The 21,997-nt window shown below is 49.7% G+C and overlaps 1 protein-coding gene across 1 annotated transcript; it reads left to right on the forward strand.

The window, feature by feature from the left end:
* The first annotated feature begins 1,130 nt into the window (after positions 1 to 1,130).
* Positions 1,131 to 21,756, forward strand: Rab43 (RAB43, member RAS oncogene family). The gene is made up of 3 exons (XM_048416645.3): positions 1,131 to 1,474; positions 16,493 to 16,676; positions 18,545 to 21,756. Exons 1-3 carry the CDS (start codon positions 1,277 to 1,279, stop codon positions 18,793 to 18,795), a joined length of 633 nt encoding a protein of 210 aa, XP_048272602.1. The 5' UTR covers positions 1,131 to 1,276; the 3' UTR covers positions 18,796 to 21,756.
* The last annotated feature ends 241 nt before the right edge of the window (positions 21,757 to 21,997 follow it).

Raw genomic sequence — 21,997 nt, forward strand, 5'->3', positions numbered from 1 at the left:
CACGTTATACCTCTTCTTGGGTGCAGGTGTGTTTTGATTGGGATCTGGACTGTATTCCTAGGGAGTCCAGATTTGGCTGGACTCCTGTCTGGTCTGTCATTCTTCCAAATGGGACTTTGGGTTATTTTGCCCTCAAGAATTTTCATTTCCTCTTCCATTTTACCTAATGGAAGCTGCCTTTGCTGCGTGTTACGGGGGCTTTCGCATTCCGGAAGTGGGAACATCGAGGTGGGTTCTGCCACAGCACTTCATCGTCAGTCCTACCCCAGAACTACGCTATGGAGACCTCATGCCTGCTCCTGACTGGGTACAAGCCAGGCCAAGGATAGAGGCAGGCCACTGCGAGCTGGACGGTTTTCCCGGCTGAGTTGGGCAGGAGGTTAGGTAGGGATGGACTGGCCAAAGCGGGCAGTTGTGGACTAGTAGGGGCCAAAGACTTCGAGGGGGCATAGCAGACTGAGACCGGGCTGAGGAAGGGCCAAGAGCTGCGAGGAGGGGAATTAATTGGAGTTAGCTTGAGGGCAATGAAGAGGTGTGGGCGGATTTCCGTCTTGGAAGCGGTGCCAAAGGCGAGGACCAAGCTAGGCGGGTTCGGGATCACCGACTAAGGAGGGGTAAGAGGTGCTAAGGGCGGGGTCAGGACCAAGTGGAGGATCAGGGAGTGTTGACCGCAGATCGGATCCGCACGATGCTCATGCCCTGGTTACTGAAGTGCTGAGAAGTGAGAAAGAACGGTGCTGAGGGCGGGATCAGGGTGGTGTTGAGAGAAGGATCGGGGGCGTTGACAGTGGTGGGGTGCGGGCGCTGCTCGGGGAAGAGCCAGGGAGGTGAGAAGCTTCGAGGGGTGTTGTGAGGGAGAGTGGGGACCCTACCGACAGGATAGGAGGCGTTGGCTACGGGAGGGGGCATCTGGGCGGTGCTGGGGGCGGGACCTAGACACCGAGCGGCCCGAAGATGGGCGGTGCTGGGGAGCAAGGAGGCTCGCCCCGCCCCGAAGGCGGCGCCCGAGCGGGCCTGAGGTAGCCCTGGGCGGGCCGCAGCACCGACGGCTGGGGGAGAGCTCTGCTGAGGGCCGGTCCCTGCGCTCCCGGGCGGAGCCGAGTCCGCGGGGCTCCGGGGCGGGGCGGGGCCGTCGATCGGTCAGCCGCGCAGCCCGTTCAGGTGCTGCGGCGGCTCCACGTAGTCAGGCGGTCGGCCGGCTAGGGCGCACGGACCTCGGCCCGTGACTGTCGTAAGCCCAAACCGGGCCCCTGCGTCCCAGGTCTCCCGCGGAGCCATGGCGGGCCCGGGCCCGGGGGATCAGGACGAGCACTACGATTTCCTGTTCAAGCTGGTGTTGGTGGGCGACGCGAGCGTGGGCAAGACGTGCGTGGTGCAGCGCTTCAAGACCGGCGCCTTCTCCGCGCGTCAGGGCAGCACAATCGGCGTCGACTTCACCATGAAGACGCTGGAGATCCAGGGCAAGCGGGTCAAGGTGGGAGGCGGCGCGGGCCGCTGCTTTGCTCCGGGCGGGCGGTTCCTGGCCAGTCCTTCAGCTTCCCCTTCTTTCGGAACGGGCCTGGGCCTTTATGTCCTCACTGGGTTCAGGTCCGAAAGCACCGCCTTGGGCTCTGGGAGCGGTGACAGTAGGCGGCTAGAGCCTGGAGGAGGAAGCCTGCTCCCGTGCTCACGGCGTGGGGACTCCTCCAGAATAACTTGCGGTGGAAGGCAACCTGCAGGCCGGTCCGTGAGCGCCGCGCATGCCGGGACAGACCCTTCCCTGCGCGGCCCTCTGGGGAGCACTCAGCCAGATTAACGACATCCCCGTGACCGGGAGGGACCAGGAAGTAGTGGCTGCTGGAACCGGAGGGCCAAAAGTTTTTTGTCAGAATTTTCCTCCCTGGCCACGCCTCCCTGGAGTCTCCTTTATGGACCTGGACTCCACCAGGGCCAGCGCCGGGTGGGGGTGGGGGCCTCCCCAGCTGGGGATTGCTAGAAACTGAAAACTTCACAGATACCGGAAGGTGGGGGAGAGAACCAAACTTTGGCAATGACCCCAGCAGAAACAGCAGGATGTGGTTGCCACAATGTCCTGGCAATGATGTGATAAATAATATTTGGGATGAATGAAATCAGTTTCTTAACCTAGGTGGCTGCCCTCCCGATCAGCAGCATCCTGGACAGGACACAGCTTTGTTCTTGCTCACACAAGCACTCTGTAACTGGTAACTTGTAACTGGTAACTGGTAACTCACACAAGTAACTGGTAACTTGCCCGAATCGCGTCCGACAGAAACCCTTTGCCATTTTTCATGGTTTCAGCTTCACAAGGATCTTCAAGGCAGCTTTAAAGTACTGCCCTCTTTTTTTTTTTTCAGGAAGTGAAGCCCGGGGATGAGAATCTTTTTTGACCCTCTTGCTGCTGTGGCTCTGTTTATTTGGGTGACTGTAGGCCTGCCCTCTGTTGCCCTTGGCTGGGATATTTAGCTCTTTGTTTCTATAAAGTTGGGATAATTTCTGGGTGTTGCCTCTCTCCTGTCCCATCGTGTAGAAAAAGGAAAGTCTACAGTCATTTTTATGTGCCTCTAGAGGTTTTCCTGCAAGGTTTCGGTCTGTTTTTCTGTGAGGTGAAAAAGGGCCAGGTGCAGGCAGGCACTTTAGTTGTTCTGGGCCATCCCTTCGGAGCAGGTGGCCAGGGAAGGGCCAACATGGGTGGAGTCTGACCATAGTCAAGTTTGTGCCCTCTGATAATGCCAGCAGTCAGCATTCAAAGTGCAGTGTGGAGAACAGAAGCAGAAGGAGACATTCCCTTCTGGAAAGCTGTTGGCCTGGGCCTGGTGTGTGGAGCCCGGTGCTGACTAGTCAAGGAGGGGGCAGTATTCCTGTTTACCTGTGGAGATAACCCGTCACCCAGTGCAGCCTGGCTGGACTGTGCACTTGAACTTAGGTTATGCAATACAGGACTGTGCAGTTTGCTGTTTCTTTTCCTTATGGTCACTCCAGGTTTTCCTCTTCGGAGGCAATCTGGTGGGCCTGTGAGTGGCAGAGTTGTGTATGCTATGCTTGTCCTTTTCAGAAGCTCTTGTGAGGCAGCTGTTTAATGGGTATGTTTTATAGACCAGAGGGCATTGTTATAGTTAATTCTTTTTGTGGTGCTGGGGCTGAGTGTGGAAGCTCTACCAGTATGCCTGTCTCCCATCTCATCTGGGCTTTGTAAGAGTTTGGGGAACCCTAGAGACAGGCCACCTGCTGTTCCAGCTCTGCAGAGGTTGGAAGTACCCTGAAGTGAAGGCCAAGAAGGCAGAAGCTTTACTTGCTAACATGTCAGAACAAAACCATCTTATTCTGTTCTGTGTTTCAGTTGTCAGAGCAAAACCATTTTTATTCAGTTCTGTGTTTCAATTTTACTTATTTGTTTAGAGAGTTCTGCCAGAATGGACATTTGAAAATGACAGAGCCAATCAAGTTCTCTTTTTCTATAGTTATTTCCCATTACAAGCACTGTACCATCCTCCTTGAGGAGACGGGTCTCTGTCTCCAGCCCCACCCTCTCTCCTCTTAGCCCTCTTCTCTAGAGAGGCCGAGATTGTTCCTGCCACCACCTTTGCATCTTTCCCCCTTTTGTCATTCTGTGCTCTGAGATCCCTGCATAACTGATGTTTTATTACCAGGTTCTGCCATGAATACTGCTTTCCTTCAGAGTCCTCCCCTGACCTCCCAGGCCTTTCCCTTCTGTTGTCTATGTGCCTGTAGCGCTCACCTAAATGTGAACTCACCTAGTTGTTTGCCTCTTCCTGTTGAAGATAAGCTCCTTAAGGACACGGCGATCCAGCTGGCCAGAGGCAGACACATGCTGCTCACTGTATGCCTGTTTACTGGTTAATGTTTATAGAGGAAGGGGAAGCCAGGAACAGTGAAGTAGCTGGCTTACCCGAAGTCACCAGTAACTCAGGAAAACCAAAGTAGCTGGTTTACCTGAAGTCTCCAGTAACTGAGGGGCAAAACCAGCATTTGAACTCTGGATTTGACTGGCTTCTGGGTTCAGTGCTGACTTTCTGATTTCTTCTGCGCCTGGAAAGGTGGCCCCAAAGTTCTGAAGCCGATGAACCCAATGAACCTAATGAACCTTTGCACTCACTGAGACCATAGTACACTCTTGAGATTTTTCCCTCCCTTTCTGTTTCTTTTCTTCTCTCCTTTCTTTCTTTCCTTCCTTTCTTTCTTTTTTTCTTTGTTTCTTCCTTTCTTTCTTCCTTTCTTTCTCTCTCTCTCTCTCTCTCTCTCTCTCTCTGTCTGTCTTTCTTTCTTTCCTTTTTTCTTTCTTTTTCAAGACAGGGTTCCTCTCTAGCTTTGGAGCCTGTTCTGGGGAACTCGCTCTGTAGACCAGGCTGGCCTTGAACTCACAGAATGCTGAGATTAAAGGTCTGCACCAACACTGACTGGCTCTTCTCTGTTTTTGTTTTGTTTTGTTTTTTCCAGGATAGTGCTTCATGTAGTCTGAGCTGGCCTCGAACTCAGTATGCAGTCAAGGATACCCTTGACCTCTTGATCCTCTTGCTTCTACTTCCCAAGTGCTGGGACCACAGGTATGTAACACCACAACCAGTTTTTATGCCTAGGAATCTTATAAATGTTTTTAATAATAAGAGTTGACACCAGAATATTTCAGGGTGTTTATCAGCTAATAGGGACACTGAGATAGCTCCACTCCAGGGGCGGTCAGATGATTCAGCAAGTAAAAGGCCTGGCTGCCTGAGTTTGATTCTAGAACTCGGGGTAGAGGGTGAGAACTGACTTCTGAGAGTTGACCCCTGACCTCCACACATGTCATAGCATATGTGTACCTCTGTATGAATGCATGTTCGACGTACACATGTCATATATAGACAGACAATAGATTAAGAAAAAATAGCCCAGTCAGATCACACAAGCTGCTGCCTTTGTAAATGGTTATTTGAAGTGTCCTGTTGGTCTGAGACTGGATGTAGCGTGTGTCTCTCTGATTGGAGAGTCTAAATAAGAACACGAGCCACAAGTCTGAAGGCTTGGGCATTATTACTTTGGTCCTTCAGATTGAGTTCTTTCTTGGGGTCTCAGGCTTCTTCATCTCTGAAATGGGACGAATGACTAAATGATGCACCTGCTTGGGAGGTTATTGAAAAACTTGATATGCTTGAAAGCATTTCAGATTTCTCTGGCTTTTTAAAAATTATGTTTTAAAAATTTATTATTCTTAATATTTTTATTAATGTATGTGTGTGTGCACTTGTGCAGCAGCAGGCCCTTGTTCTAGGCCCTTCTCTCCTTTGACTCTGTGGGTTCTGCAGATTGAACTTAGGTTTCCAGGCTTGGCAGCAGGTACCTTTATTCACTGAGCCGTCTTCCTGGCCCTTCCTTGCTTTTTTCTCTTTCTTTCTTTTTTTTGACTAGGTGATCTATTCATGTGGTTCAAATTGCAAAATTTCAAAGACCTAAAAGGATACTCAGGGAAGTTTCCCTTACCCTTTTGGCCCCCAAGCTACCCTGATCCCTATAAACAAAACAATTAGTACTACCCATTTCTTTTTATGCCCCAAAATATATTGTAATAAAGCCAAAATGTATAATGTAAGTAAGCAGAAGGGTTTGTTTGATTGCTGCCTTTGCCACCATGTTCCTCTGGGTGATGACTGGGGTAGGAAGTTTCTCCTCCAGCTCTCGCCGCTCCCTGCCACCCTGAGTCCATTCCCACTGCTTCTTCCTTCCTTTATGTGGGCAACAGAGAGGCCTGTTCTGTAAACTTGGCTTTGCAGATCACTAGGCACACAGGCCTAGTACAGGGAACCTGGTGAGGATTTCCATGGCTTTATCAGGTCTCCTGGCCATGTGGTGGAGACACTGCCCCCACACCCCCTGCCGCCCCTCTCTTGTTTTTTCAAGACAGAGCTTCTTGGTGTAGCCCTGGCTGTTCTGAAACTCTCTCTGTAAACCAGGCTATCCTTGAACTCAGTCTGTCCTTGAACAGAGATCCACCTGCCTCTGCCTCCTGAGTGCTGGGATTAGAGACCCGAGTCACCACTGCCCGGCTTTCACCATTTTTCTTCATGGGATTTGTGCCTTTGTTCCAGGGCTTCAGCTCTTTGTCCTTGACTCAAACTGTTCTTGGCTTCATAAATGTACTTTGTTTTCATAGGTGCTGCTGTTACTTCCAAAGTAGCAGTAGGGAGGGATTAAAAGTGTGTGTGTGTGTGTGTTTGTGTTTCAGTGCTGGTGATGGAATTCATGGCGCATGCACTATAGACAGGTACTCTTCTACTAAACTACACAAACCCAGATTTTTTTGTTTGCTTTCCCAATTCTTTCAGTCTAAGACCTGGCTTTTCCTCTACACACTTCCTATTTGGATAAAATCAATTTGACTTTTTGGTTCTGCTCAGAAATAGCAGAAGGACTGTTAGATAAGAGATGTTCTGGGTCACGGTGATTGTCTGAAGAAATCTGTTCTTGATACCAGTGGTCACCATCCTCATTGTAAACTAAGCCTTGCCTCCTGAGGATTCTTACTGTCCTCAGGCAGTGCTTGTGTGGGAAGAGGGAGAGGGCTAGCTCCCGACTCACAGAGGCAAGCTAACCCTCAGCCTAGCACATATTACCTTGGCCATACAATGGCACCTCTTCTATCTGTTCTCTAAGATGCCTGTGTAGCTTTCACGCTAGTGCATTGTCAGCAGAATGGGAAGTGATGGTTCCTCGGTACCTGAGAGAGGAAGTGGCAGGAGGAGGCGGGAAGGATGGGCTCCCAGCCCGCTTGACCTCCCTGCCTCTTTCTCTTTCCCTTCCTTTTTGTTATTTTGATAAAAGTCTTAATTTGTAGCCCAGAATGACCGTGAGCCTGAGCCTCTTCTGCCCCCACCTCCCCAGTGCTGGTATTTTGGGCATCAGCTACATCAGCTACAGCATCTGGCTCTTACATGGCTTCTGTGGGTACTTGGGGCCTGAGACATGTTTAAAAGTCCGTAGCAGGAGGCTTGCTTTTGTGCTTGCGTTTGTGCCTCTCACCCCATCACCCCATCACACTCTTCTCATTCATCCCTTGTGGGAGATGTCTCCACTGTACAAAGCGGGAAAGGTAGCCTGGATGTTGCAAATCTTGAACTCTATCCTGGCCTTTCTGCTCCTCGTCAGGAGCTTTTCTGTCTTGGTAGTGTTGTGTCCTCCCCTATTGGCAGCAAGCACGATCAACAAGAGAGGGAGGTGGGGATCCGTGTAAATCTAGTCCTGGGGGCCAGCGAGATGGGTCATGGGCAGTGGTACTAGCTGCCAAGCCTGAGAGCCTGAGTTCAGTCCCTGGGACCCAAGTGGTAGGAGATAATCAGCTCCCGAAAGGTGTCTTCTGACTCCCACACTTGTTGGGTGCCACATATATGCTCCTCTCCCCCAAATAAGTGTTATTTAAAAATTAAAAAAAGAAGCTGGTTGGGTGGTGGTGGTGGTGCACGCACACCTTTAATCCCAGCACTCAGGAGGAGAGGCAGGCGGATCTCTGTGAGTTTGAGAGCAACCTGGTCTACAGAGCGAGTTCCAGGACAGGCTCCAAAGCTACACAGAAAACGCTGTCTCAAAAAAACCAAAAGAAAAAAAATCCAGAAAATAAAAACAAAAATCAAACAAGCAATAAAATTAAACAATAAAATCTGCTCCTCAGAAATCATTTGCTTTGTACATTTTAGTTAGAAGTTTCAGCGTTGTAATACCGGGTGCTTGTTATAAACAAATCCTTGTTAATTCAAATGAATTGGGCAGTGTTGAAAATGACCACTGTGAATAAGAAAGAAAACTTGTCTTTAGGCTAATGTTGGAATACAAGATGCTTTATTCACATCGTGACAGAAACCAGCCAAACCATGCTAGATGAGGGACCTGTAGCCTGCTTCATGGCTTCTTAGATACCATTCAATAGCTTCTCTTTTTTGTTGTCATTGTATGAGACAGGGTCTTGTGTAACCCTGGCTGGCCTGTGGTTGCTGTACAGCCCAGGGTTGCTCTAGATTAGGAACAGTCCTCCTGTCTGAAGAGCTGGGATTACAAGCCTGCTTGCCCATACCTGGCCTCTTCTCCCTCAGTTGTCTCCCTTTGTCTTGGAGACCTCCCCTTCCTGGATGGAAAGAGAGAGAGCCAACACTCAGTGTGATGTTTGAGACGAGATTCTTACTTACAGTGCTGAAGACTGAACCCAAGGCCCTGCACACGATAGGCAAGGGCTTCACCATCGAGCTGTATGTTCAACCCTCTTTTTTTTTTTTAAATTTGATTTTATTTTTGTTATGTAGGACTGACTGACCCAGAGTTTACTCTGTAGCTTGGACCGACCTCAATGTTGTGATCTTCCTGTCTCAACCTCCCGATGCTGATGTGAGCCACCATAATGGCATCAGGCTTCATTTGGGATCAAAGAACTAATACAGTAGCAGGCCCTAGTGGCCCATAGCTCTTCTTAACCATCAGGTCCACCCTGAAAACTAACCATCAGGTCCACCCTGAAAACCTGCCAAAAGAGAAAGTTCCAGGTTACAAAAAGATTCTGGATGTAGAATGTCACAGCTGATTGAACATTCAAGGAGCCAACCCTAAAAGGAATAGCACCCATCAGAACATTTAAGTTCTAAGTTGTGATGTCAAAAATTCAGTCACATTGCCATACTTTCCAGTCACATCTATATTTGTTTTTACTCTAAGTATATATATATATATGTATATATATATATATACACACACACACATATATACATATATAATTCTATCTAACTACATCTATTATGTATCTATCTCTACATATAACAAACACACATATGTAGTTTTGTTGTTGTTTTGAGACGGGTTTATTATGTAGTCATGGGTGGCCGGTGTAAAGCCTGGTACTCACAGAGATCAGACTGCTTCTGCCTAAAGCATGCTGGATTAAAAGTTTATGCTACCATGACCTGCTTTATTTTTGAGACAGGATCTATGTCGACTAGCTTGGCTTGCCTTGGTACTGTGCTCAAGGATTGTTCTGTTTCAGTCCCTAAGTGATTGGGAGTAAAGGCATGGGTCCCTGTAGCTGTTTTAGCAGTCCTTATTTAGGATGGCATCATTGTGATCATGAACACATGTAAAAACCTCTGAGAGCCAGGTGGTGGTGGCACACACCTTTAATCCCAGCATTTGGGAGTCAGAGGCAGGCAGATCTCTGTGAGTTCGAGGCTAGCCTGGTCTCCAAGAGCTAGTGCCAGGTCAGCTAGGGCTGTTACATAGAGAAACCCTGTCTTGAAAACAACAACAACAAAAAAACCCCCAAAACCTGAGAATGGATACTTTTCGGGTCTGATTGTACAAGCCTGCGAACTCAGCTCTTCATAAGCCTTAGACAAGAGGGTTGCAAGTTCAAAGCCTGCCTGGGCAATTTAGTGAGACCCTGTCTCAAAAACCAACCAATGGGAGTCCGTGGGATAGCTCAGGGATTAAAGGTGCTTGCCCCCATGCCTGATGGCCCTGAGTTTGGTCTCTAGGATCCACACGATGGAGGAAAGATTTTTTTTCCAAAAATTGCCCTGACCTCCACATGCACATCCCTTTCCTGTACACAAGACTAAATAAAATGTAATAAAAAATAAACAAGAAACCAAAACAACCCACCAAACAAACAAAACCAGTTCTAGGAGTAAGTATAGCTCATTGCCAGAGTATTCGCTTGCCCAGTACGCCCGCCTGTGTTCCATTCCCAGCACTGTAAAAAGTGAAAAAAAGCCATGTTGCATTAGTGGGCACACCTGGGTCCTGAAGACAAGTCTGAGATGTGGTGGGCTGATGCATCTCATACTTCTTTCTTTCTCTCTTTCTTTCTTTCTTTCTTTCTTTTTCTTTTCTTTTCTTTTCTTTTCTTTTCTTTTCTTTTCTTTCTTTCTTTCTTTTTTTTTTTGAGACAGAGTCTCTCTATTATGTAACAATGGCTGTCCAGGACCAGGCTGGCCTTGAACTCACAGAGATCCACCTGTCTCCACCTTCCTAATTTTGGGATTAAAGGCATGATGCACCACCATGCCTGACTTTTTTATATTTAAAAAATACTTATTTTTTTTCTGTGTGTAAATGTTTATCTGCATGTATGTGTAACATGTGCATGTCTGGTGTCTGCAGAAGTTAGAAACAGGTGTTATATCCCATGGAAGAATTAACAGACAGTTAAGAACAGCATTGTGGATGTTGGGAATTGAACCTGGTCCTCTTAGAGGCCAGATGGAAAAGCAGCCAGTGCTCTTAACACTGGGTCACCTCTCCAGCCCATTTTAATTTTGAAGTGGCTGCTTTTTAAGGGGACTGAGGACATCCTGACTTGAGACCTGCCAGTTGGGCCTTCAACCCACAGGCATTGGTTTGTTTTTTGTTGCTAGCAGAATGCCTAAATAAATCAACATAAAAGGAGACTTCTGTATTTTCCTTGGCTGCTTTGACCTGGCAAATGGTGCATCTGGGAGCAGGAGCTGAGGAAGACTTGAGAAAGAGAGATCTCAATACACCTTCCAAATCATATCCCCAATGATCCTACTTCCTTCTACCAGGTTTCATTTTCTAAAAGTTCAACTACCTGCCTTTAGTGCCACAGGCTGGCCACCAGTTATTTAACGTGTGGGTCTTTGGAGATACCTAATATTCAAACTTTAGCACCTTAAAGGGGAGTCCCTGGTCTGTGAGGATGTTGAGCTGACTCTTGGGAGAAGTCTTGCCATTTCACACTAAACAACAACTTGATTGCCATTGTTGTGGTCGAGGAATATAGAAACTGGTGAGATATTGGTGCAAGGGAACAGACCCGAGGCCTAATATAAGCAAATATAAGCTCTTCCACCAGCTCCCAAATTCCATCCACCCATCTGTCATCCATCCATCTATCTATCTATCTATCTATCTATCTATCTATCTATCTATCTATCTATCTATCTATCTAGTGGTTTTCTGAGACAGGGTTCCTTGGCTGCCCTGGAACTTGCTCTGTAGACCAGACTGACCTCAAACTCACAGAGATCCACCTGCCTCTGCCTCCTGAGTGCTGGGATTAAAGGTGTGCGCCACTACCATCTGGCCTCTAAGATTTAAAAGCTATAGAGAAACCCTGTCTCGAAAAACCAGAAAAAAATTAATTTTGCAATGCTGAGAATTAACATAGGGCTCCATGCATACGAAGCAAGCACTCTACCACTGACCTAAATTTCCAGCACAAAATTATTTATTTAGTCTCTATGTAACCCTGGCTGTCCTGGATTTGTTTTGTAGATCAGGCTGGCCTTGAACTCAGAGATCCACCCAGCACAATATGTCTTAAAGTCAGAAACAGTCTTCATATAGTTTCAATGAAAAACTGAATTTTTTTCTTATATATACTAATTTCATGGCTAAAAATCAATAAATTGCAGTTGTCAGAACAGATAACAGTTTGGTAGCTAAGACTTGTTAACATCTTCTGTGTTTGTATTTAGGTGGCATATGTAGAAAACATAAAAATTTGAGGAAGTACATGAAAATCTGTGAACTACATGGAAGAGACCACACAGAAGAATAACTTTATTATTTAAGTGCCAGGGTAAATGCTTCCATATAAACTCCTAACTCAGTAGTTCTGACTTTGGTTCTTGGTATATCGAGAGCCTGGGCCCTGGCTGGGGTAGCTCAGTTCATAGAGTCTGTGCTTGGTGTGTTCAAGAGGAAAAGATACAGCAGAATCAGTCTGTGTTCTTCAGGCCTCGTCTCACACCCGGCATGTAATGTTCTTAACGCTGTCACTGGTGACAGGAGAGTCTGAGCCAGGCATGGACGCCCTGGCACAAACAGCATGAGCGGGGCCCCATGGTGGCCATAGTTGTCGTGGACGTGCGTGTAGAGATTACGTTGCATGCTTGGATAAGCCCAGAGGAGGCAGCAGTCTACCTTGTCCAGGGTCATGGAGACAGGAAGGTTGACAGAAGGGGCCTCAGATGCCGTGGCCATATGGATGCCGACCATGGAAACGCTGTAAGAGGTGTGGGCACAACTTGAGAGTGGGGAGAGACGAGGCCACGGATTGCTCCCAGGCCAGGTCCATTCTGCTGGCGTCTTGTCCACTGTGTTCTGAGGACAGCAGAAACAAAGTGGTCAGCTTTGTCTGGGAGACCTGGGAGGCTGCCTGGCACTGTGTTCTGTATTGACTGGTAGAGGAGGACGGAAGGGCTCAAGGCTATGCTGAGGTCCCAGGCTGGGGCTACTTTCTCATTACCAAAGTAGCAGGGCACAGGGAGGGTGGAGAAGAGGTGGGCAGAGTTGAGCCTGTGATGCTCTGCATCTGACTGAGGAAGTCTAGAAAAATAAGAAGGTCTGAAACTGGGGATGCAGCTCAGTGCTAGAACAACTTGCTTTGTATGCACAAGGTCCTAGCTCAGTCTCCCCTATTTAAAAAAAGAAAGAAACAAAACACAATCATTTTACCTGGTGATAGAGAGATCTTTAGTTTAGAAACTTAACTGTGAAGGCTCTGAGGCAGAGCCTCAGAACTTGTGGCCTGGACTCTAAGATTACTGTTCTTGTCACAAAAGACTCTCCTGGTAGGCACAGCTATTGGGGGCTGTCCTGGTTCCGTGATACCCACTTGAACTGGACCAGGTGCCTGGGAGGGGTCCTGTGGTTCAGGCTCACCCCTCGGTGCTGCAACCCTGTGGCTAGTAGTAGGTGGGTGTTCTGAGCTTCCAGGAAGGGAAGAAGGGGTATTGGGAACAGTGAGCCCTTTGTAAGCAACTGAGGCAGGGCTTGTTTGCCAAAGGCAAACACACCAAGAACATTCAGGCAAGGGTTTGATTCTATGGGAGATGTAACTCACTGAGGAGATTTATTGAAGAAGATTTCCATACGCTGTGGGAGCCTTGCACACAGTGGGGGGCTTGGGATACTACTGCCACAGCTTCTCTCCTGTGACACTGTAGATGTAAAGAGTAATCTGGCGGTGGGGCATATGGCTCAGTTGGTAGAGTGCTTGCTCAATGTGCATGAAACCATGGGTTCCATCCCCTGTTCTGCGTATAACTAGGATGGTGGCACATGCCTGTAATCCCGGGACTCAGAAGATGGAGACAGGAGGATCAGAAGTCCAGGGTCCTTTTTGGCTACATAGAGGGTTTGAAGCCAGCCTGGATATATGAGAACCTGTCTCAGAAAGATTGATCTTGGGGTGACAGATAGGAAATGCTGACACCTCTGGACATCCTGCTGAGCTCTGCCTGTCTGGATTCAAAGCATCATGGCCCCGTTCTGTTAGTGTGGCTGCGAGATGGGCTGATGCTGTCCAGAGTGTGATGAGGAAGCCCGCAGAAAAGCTGGCATGGCCATCCTGCCACATGGGCGGATGCTACTTTGCATTGCGACAGAACTCCCCTGCAGGAGCCACATTACAGTATGGGACTAAAGTATCTCCTGATGCTGCACCTCGACAAATCATGTTGAGGGAGCGGGAGGAATTCTGGGCACAGAGGCTTTCAGCATCCCTCGGACACTGGCTCCTTTCAACCCCTCTTGTTTGCCTCCAGTTGATGTCCCCAGGTCAATGGTTTCAGCTTTTCTTGTCCTTCTAGTTCTCTATCAGATCAAGACTTGCCTCTAGGCGTTGGATAGAGTTAAGCACTGTTCAGTACGGTTAACCCATTCTCAGTGGTAATGATAGGCCTTTATTGTAAGCACCCTTTTATGTTTATTTTTCCTTTAAATAAGTTAGGTTTGGGGACTAACATGATTTGACAGCTATTAAAGCTTTTCCTGGTACCCAGGCTACCTTGAACAGAGGATTTTTAGCCAAGTAGTTGACTCTGATTGGCCTCATGGCTCCCATGCTGATGTGCAGACTGCACTGATTCCTTAAGGAAGCTAAGCAGCAGCCACGGCTGCTGGCTACCCAAGCAGACCTCCACCTCCAAGGCTTCGCCCCGTCTTGGCTGCTTCAGACAGCTTGCACTAGATAGACTCTGGACATCCCGTCACAAGCTTGGCGAACTCCAGGACAGAAGAGGAATGCCTCTCTGGTGGCTCAGCAGGAGACCTGGGATTGAGGCAAAGCTAGTCCTTGGATTGTTTGAAGGACTACACTAGGATGGTGCAGATACCCCTGGCACAGCACCTTTCCCGCTCTTTAGACAGGCAGTCAGGTCACCTTCACATTCAGCGACAGGACACTCCCTTGTACTGAACACTGGGATTGTGACATTAGGTCAGATGAAAGGCTTCTCCTGAAGGGAGTACAGTGGGCTGAGGTGGTAGCATGAAGAGGCAAGAGCTGAACCAGAAACCGTGGCAGTAGTGTGCCCCCATGGGGTTGCTGGGAATTGAACTTGGAACCCCTGGAAGGGCAGCCAGTGCTCTTAACCTCTGAGCCACCTCTCCAGCCGCAAGCTGCCAAGTGTTAAGGGCCAGGGGTCCTGGACACATTTGGCCCGAGAACTGCTACACCAATTACTGTAGGAGCTAAGGCTCCCAGTGTTGAGGTTCATTAGGAGTATATATAATACTAGCTGGGGGAGACTGAGGATTACAGTAGCTGCCACGTGACCACTGGTGCTTAAAACCCAGAGCAGGAGCCTCCAACCTCAGGATCTGGCGATATGAGCCTTTGACTGCTAAAGCCCAGAGCAACATCACTAGCTTTAGCCGAAAGGCTGCCATTCCAGCCCAGGACCACGAGGGGTGGGGGAAAGACCCGCAGGGCTGGAAGAGCGTTCATCACTTCCAGCTCTCACCTGAGAGGATGGCAGACAGCAGAGCGAACTTGCCCACCTACTGCACTTCCCCTGGAGCGACTGCTGCTTTTCACCAGTTAGTATTAGACACTGTGGGTTCTGCAGAATCGCAGAAGTTGCGACGGAGCTGTTCCCCAGAGGACAGCACAGGAGGGGAGGCTGGGAAGGAGGAGCCCTCAAACCCTACCTCCTGTTTGACTCATGTCCCAAGACATCATAAAAAATAGCTCAGGAACTTGTATTTGGGTCAGTCTGACCATCTCCGTTTTTGCCTTGAGAACTAACTTTTCCAAGGTTCTCTTCTCAGAAAGAAGCCTGGAACTTTCCACTGTGTGCTTACTCAGGACAGACTACTTTTCCATTGGGAGGGACAGGACAGGACACAGGTCTTGGAAATGAACTTACAGAGATGTTTTTAACCTAATAAACAGGATTGATTTACTGCAGCCATGTGACTTACTCCGTGGGACTGTGAACCCTGAATCTCTGGAAAGCAGCTTGTGGTTCCCTGCTTCTATACTTCTATATATGTGTGTCTGTGCGTGTACTGTGTGTGTGTATGTGAGTGAGTGTGTGTATGGTGTATGAGTGTGAGTGTGTATGTTGCTGTATCTCATGCTCCCTGCCTAGCTCCTAAAGTCATCTTGGTGCAGGATACCTGAGTGAAATAGACAATGCTGTCTGTGGTGTGAACTGTTAGAGAGGAAGGAAGGACCATGAAGGGTCTTCTATCTAGAACTGGAGCATGAGTATCAGAAAGAGCTACCCTAAAGTGATAAAGGATGGGTAGGAGAGGCTACATGCTAAAAGGTAGTGCTGTCCGTCCTGAAAGGGGGCCTGATGATGCAGGAGCTCAGGCTCCCAGTATTGAGGTTCATTAAAGAGTATAATACCCAGCAGGGTGCCTACCATAGGGCACTGGCATTTGTTAAGTGAAGGAATAAATGGAGAAAGATCCTATGCCCCATGCTTTGGCCAAGGTAGATAACTAAGTACCCAGTGCCCCAGTCCAGCCTTCTCCCCACCAGCTGTGGAATCATTAGGAAATCCAATACTGTACAGCCTGGACCCAGTGAGCTTGCAACAGAAAAGACTCAAATGTATAGCCAGCCTGACCTTACTGCACCCTTGGGGCCACCTGCAGACTCTCGTGATCAGCAGCTCAGGGGTTAGAGGGAGAGCCAGTCTATGGAGGACTCAGTTCAGAATTGCCTCTTCAGGGACCCCAGAGTTGTGAAACAAGCGGCCCTGCACCCCCTCTTCTCTTCTTCCTCATACTGGATCTCTGAGGTGGTTTCTTTCTTTTCTTTTTCTTTTTTTCTTTCTTTTTTTCCTTTTTTTTTATTTGCGTGTGCACATTCAGAGGCCAGGAGAGTTGGGTGTCCTGTTATTACTTCCCATCTACTCCTTTTGTGACAGGTGCCTCTCCCTGAACCTGGGGCTTACATTTCCTTGGTTAGGCTAACCGCCAGCAAGCTTCAGTCTCTGCTGTACTTAGCACTGAGGTTACAGGTGTGCACAGATTTGTTAGGTGAGTGCTGGGATCCAAACTCTGGCCCTTTGGATTGCACAGCAATCCCTCTGGACCTCTGAGCCATCGCTCCAGTCCTGAGGCTTCCTGAGGCTCGAAGGAGACCATTGCTGTGGGCCAGCGTTCAGCCAGCGAACTCACTGTTCTGGGCATGGGACTGTGGGGCTGCCCTTCCTATCCCTTTGACATGTGTCACTGGGTTGACCTTTTTCTTCAGCTACAGATTTGGGACACGGCTGGCCAGGAGAGATTCCGAACCATCACCCAGAGCTACTACCGCAGTGCCAATGGGGCCATCCTTGCGTATGACATCACCAAGAGGAGCACCTTCTTGTCGGTGCCTCACTGGATCGAGGACGTGAGGAAGTATGCAGGCTCCAACATTGTGCAGCTGCTGATTGGTGAGCTAGGGATGGTGGCCGGCGGGGCCTGGGAATGAGTCTTATCTCTGCCCTTGCCTTTATTCTTCTCCAGTACAGGACAAGCCTGCCTGGGGAGGGAGGGAGTTTGGCCAGGAAAAGAGCTGGAAGTTGAACCTGGAGCTTGCAGTCAGTTTTAAAGTTGGACAAAATTGAGATTTGGAGGCAAGAGTGTGCTGGAGTGGGCTTTGTAGTCCCTGTGTGTTCTGGACCAGACCCTTTAGCTCTTAGGCATAGCCTTTCTGCCAGCAGCGCTGCGTCTCCTGCTCAGAGGAGGCAGCGTGGCTGGCTTGCTGCTCGCTGGATGAGCACGTAGCTAGTATGCGTGAGTGGGCTTTATCCCCAGCCATAACAAGATGAGAGACCACAGAATAAGAACTTTCCTTTTGCATTTTTAATTTATATTTATTTAGTGTGTCGGTGTCTGAGCTTGTGTGCATGTACATGTATGCACATATATGTGTGTGTATAGAGATCACGTGACAAACTTGCTAGTGTCAGGTCTCTCCCTTTACTAAATGGGTCCTGGGAATGGAATTCAGATCACTGGAATGGCAACAAGTGTCTTTATCTGCTGAACCATCTTGCTAGCCTAGAATAAGAGTTTAAACTTTCTGAAATCCGTCTGTCTGCCTGCCTTCTGTCTGTCTGTCTGTCTGGTGTGTGGATATGGGTGTACTCATGTCAAAGCACAAGTGTGTAGACCAAAGGACAGTTACGAAGTGTATTTCCCCTTCCACCACGAAGGCACTGGGGATTGAACTCAGGTTACCTAGTTGAACAGCAAGCACCTCGACCCACTGAGCCGTCTTGCCAGCTGAGTGTAAGAGCTTGTCCTAGCTCTCGAGAGGCTGAAAGGGAGGAGGATTGCTTTAATTAGCAGTTCAAGTCTAGCCTGGGCAACCTAGAGAGAACTCTCTATTTTTATTTTTTGACTTTTTGAGACAAGGCTTCTCTGTATAACCCTAAATATTCTGGAACTTAATCTGTAGACCAGGCTGATGTGAATTCAGAGATTGCTTGCCTGTTGTGGCGCTGCTGCCCAGCCGAGAACAGTTTTTAAAAATGATTAAATATAAATATTCTGGGTGTGGTGAAGCATGTCTTTATTCCCAGCATTCAGGAGGCAGAAGCAAGTAGATCTCTGTGAGTTTATGGCCAGGCTGGTCTACATACTGAGTTCCAGTTTAGGTACAGCTACATAGTAAGACCCTATCTCCAAAAAAGAAAAGAATGAAAAGAAAAAAGAAAAAGATTAAATAGGGGCTGGAGAGATGACACAGTGGTTTTGAGCACTTCCCAATGACCTGAGTTTTCCCCAGCACCTACATTTTAGCTCACAACCATCTGTGATTCTAGGGGATATTATATCTTCTGGTCTTTGTGGCTGCCAGACATCCATTTGGCTCACAGACTTATATGTAGGCAAAACACCCATACACATAACATTTTTATAAAATAAAAGGGACTATTTTAAGCCAGACAGTGGTGGCACATGCCTTTAATCCCAGCACTCAGGAGACAGAGGCAGGCGGATCTGTGAGTTTGATGCAAGCCTGATTTACAGCGTGAGTTTCAGAACAGCCAGGGCTACAAGGAGAAGCCCTGACTTGTGGGGGAAAACAAAAAACAAAAACAAATAATCAATCAAGCAAACAAAAAACCATGCCACCACTGCCACCAAAGGAATGTTTTAGGGAGGGCGAGTCACTATGCCCAGCAGTGTTTACCTGGAGCTGCTGAAGGGGACATGCTCTTGCTCTCGGGCTCCTGGTGTGGCTCAGCTGAGCAGAACTGTGCTGGCCTGGTACTGTGGGTCTTCTCATACTCTGCCTGACTTTCCTCCACAGGGAACAAGTCAGACCTTGCCGATTTCCGGGAGGTTCCTCTGACTGAGGCACAGAGCCTGGCTGAGCACTATGACATCCTCTGTGCCATCGAGACCTCTGCCAAGGACTCCAGCAATGTGGAGGAGGCCTTCACCAGAGTGGCCACCGAACTCATCATGAGACATGGAGGCCCCATGTTCAGTGAGAAGAGTACCGACCACATCCAGCTAGACAGCAAGGACATTGTGGAGAACTGGGGCTGTGGGTGCTGACTGGGGGGGCAGGGCAGGCAGGCCAGGCCAAGACCTCCCCACCTCCCTTGTCTCCAGCCTGTCAAGCCCCACCATGTAGAGCCGGCCCTCCAGGGCACTGGTTTCTCTAGAGGGATTCTGCACCCCTAGCCTGGATGCTGGGTAGAAAGGGAGAAGCAGGGTGTCCTGTGCAGAAGGCCGTTGGCCTAGGGCAGGTTGTGGACCATCCTGCCAGCCAGCATCTGCTCCCTCTGTGCTCTCACATTCCAGGACTAGCCTGAGCCTTCCAGCATAGACTTCTGTGGGAAGCGGTCCGGCCGTGCTGCCCAGCCCCCACGTGCTGGTCTTACCTTCTCCTGCCTTGACTGCTGCTCTCCAGGGATGTGGCTGGAACCCCAGGTTCCTCCAGGTCGTTCTCCGGCCTCTAACCAGAGTGTAAAAAGCACATGAGTTAGGCCAACAGGCGGGTGCCGAGCCTTGTCCCTGGGAATCCTGAGCCCATCAGGCGGAAGCAGCGTCCTCCCTTCACTGCCAGCTTGGAGCACTTATCTCGCTGGGCCTGGCTCGCTGCCTTACCAAGACTTCTCGAGTTTTTCTGCTTTTCCATGTAGCATCTCATTTTCACTGACACAAGTGTAGGGTCATGGCCAGGCCCAGCTGGATATGGTCTGTTGGCCTGAGGCCCAACATTTTGCCAGTCAGGTTGCCAAAGCAGCTAATCTCTCAGTGTGGTTGAGGGTTGAGATAGGAAAGGAAAAAGAAGCAGCTTGTGGGGGTGGGGGATAACTCACTGGTGGAACACTTGCTGAGCTCACGCCAGGCCCTGGGCTCAGCCCTCAGTGCCAGGAGTGACAGCACCGAGACAGCAGCTTCTTTTGTGTCCCGGAGGTGGAGGTGGAGGTTGAGGGCCCTGTGGTTGCTGCCTTGCCTCGTGGGGAAACCTTCCCTGCCACAGTTCAGTTCAGGGCGACTCTAGTTCCCCATGGTCCTGGCCTAACTTGCGGTTTCAAAACAAAGAAGATGAGGACGTGGTGGCCTGAGACCTAGCCGTCTCACACCTCACTGGTCCCTGGCCTTCCTTAACAGATGCTTCCTGCTGGGGTCAGAAGGAAGAGTGGGGTTCTTAGGAGGCAGGATTGTCCTTTGGGGCTCAGGGATCAAAGCAAGTAGGTGCAGGAATTGAGCCAGGGAATGAATGTTTCTGAGGTCGTCCTTGGTCCTTTGAGTCAGCCCAGTTCTGTGCCCTTTTACCCCCTCACTGCACACTCAAACTGCCACATCAGCCATGGGCCCCAGCCATTTGGGTCAGGCTCAGTCCAGTCTGATCATGGATCAGGTATTGTTCCCTGCATCTCCCCTTCCTGCTGGTAGCCTACCCTTTCCTCTCCTTTCAAGCTTTCTGGTCTGTCGCCTCTTTCCTAGGTATATCTGACCACGGGGCCAGAAACAGGGCTTTGCAGCAACTCCCTAACAGCGTAAGGAGAGAACTGTGCTGAACGAGATAAACAGGACTAGACCCACTGGCCCCTTTTCGGGTAGGAGACTTGGGGTAGCCTGTGGATTAGCTGAGCCTGGTTCTGGTGAGGTGGAGGATGGCCCAAGTGAACCAGAGCCTGCCTAGAGGGCTTCTCCAGTGGAGGTCACCGTGGCTGTGCTGGGAGGGGCTCAGCATTAGGAAGGTTGAGAATCACTGCCGTAAGGGTGGAATGGGTAGAGCTGAGTAAGCCCTGTTTGGCCCAGGGAGCCTTCTTCACTGGTGGCCTCGTGGCTCACCCAACAACTAGGGAGATCACCTCACTTCCCTTTCCACAATCCCCAGGCGCTGAGGTGTGGCGAGGCCCATCCCTGTGCTCTTGAGCAGCAGCAGCCCTGCTCTGAGTTTAGCCCGGACACCAAAGTCTCCTTGAGCCCAGCACTCCCCACTGCCCTGGTAACCACCCTGCCCGCTTACTCTCTGGGTTCCAGTTCCACTGCCAAGCACAGGTCTGGAGGGCCAGGTCCAGGGCCCTCATTATGGCCTCCACAGCCTGCCCACCTCTCTACTCACTGTCAAGTCTGGGCCCAATGTGACCCTCCTCTCCCAAGTCTCTGCCAACCTGCCTTCTTATTGACAGCACAGAATCCCACAAGTGACCCAGAGGACATCTCTGAAGAGAGATGGCCCCTCCCCAGTGACAGGCCTTATCTTTAGTATCCTGGCAGGAACGAGTTCTTCCCTGGACTCTTGGTTCTGTGGCCTAGGAGGACCCTGAGTCCTGGACTGAAGCTGGCTCCTCTGGAGAAGCTGCTGCCATCCCTTCAGACAGTAACGCCCAGGCTCTGGCCCTCTGCGGAGGCGCCTGCCCCACTCCAGTACACAGAGAACCTCAGGACCCCTGAGCCTTTGTCAGGAGCCCTGGTCTTGAGGACCAGAAAACAGGCAAGTGTGTGTGAGTCAGGAAACAAAGCAGTTGCTTTCCTTGCCCTGGGCAGGCTCGGCTGGCTGCCAGCAGTCCAGGGCCTCTGGGTAGCAGGAGCAGGTGGAGGCTGGGTGCTGGGGAGGGCTAGGAGGTACCCACAGAGGCAGGGCGGGGCCAGCGTGACTGCAGCAGGAGGAGAGTGAAGGACTGAGGGCTTGCCCACTAAGGTACCAAGAAGGGCCTCCATGTTTCTTTGGGTAGAAGTCTGTCTCCAAGGACACAGGCCCCAACTGGGGGAAATCTACAGGGAGCCCCTGGTGCACATTGAATTGGTTGCCCTGTCCCAGGATGCTGCCAGTGGTGGGCCTCCAGCCGAACTCACCCCTGCAAGGCCTGGACGGGCAGAATTGCCAGCCCAAGGATGCCATGTGCATTGGGGAAATTTTCACATTACCTATTTATGAAAATGTAAGTCTTTCTATCAAATCTATTTTTGGAACATGAAAAGTTGCCTTTCTGGATATGTCACAGAGCCAGTGTACAATTCAGCCATTAAACATTTCTGTACTGAGTCCACGCTCAATGGTGGTGCTGTCATTCCTGAGCACAGAGCCTGTGTGGAGTCCCTAGGCTGGTCTCCAGGATGGGTGGGTGGGAGCACCTCCTCGCTGTCCTGCCTGGTGTGCAGAAAGGGGTACATAGGTGCACCTCCTCGCTGTCTTGCCTGGTGTGGAGAAAGGACCCTGACTATGACCTTGCTTTAGTCCTGGGCCCTCTGAGCTAGAAGCAGTCAGAGCTTGGGCCACATCTCTGCCAGCAAACTT

The sequence above is a fragment of the Myodes glareolus genome, chromosome 6, assembly GCF_982192425.1.
Source record: "Myodes glareolus chromosome 6, mMyoGla1.1, whole genome shotgun sequence".
NCBI classification, from domain to species: Eukaryota; Metazoa; Chordata; class Mammalia; order Rodentia; family Cricetidae; genus Myodes; species Myodes glareolus.

Coding starts and splice junctions, on each gene's coding strand:
- Rab43 (XM_048416645.3), top strand. CDS start 1,277: ATGGCGGGCCCGGGCCCGGGGGATCAGGACGAGCACTACGATTTCCTG. Junction 1,475..16,492: donor TCCAGGGCAAGCGGGTCAAG/GTGGGAGGCGGC, acceptor CTTTTTCTTCAG/CTACAGATTTGGGACACGGC. Junction 16,677..18,544: donor CATTGTGCAGCTGCTGATTG/GTGAGCTAGGGA, acceptor TTTCCTCCACAG/GGAACAAGTCAGACCTTGCC.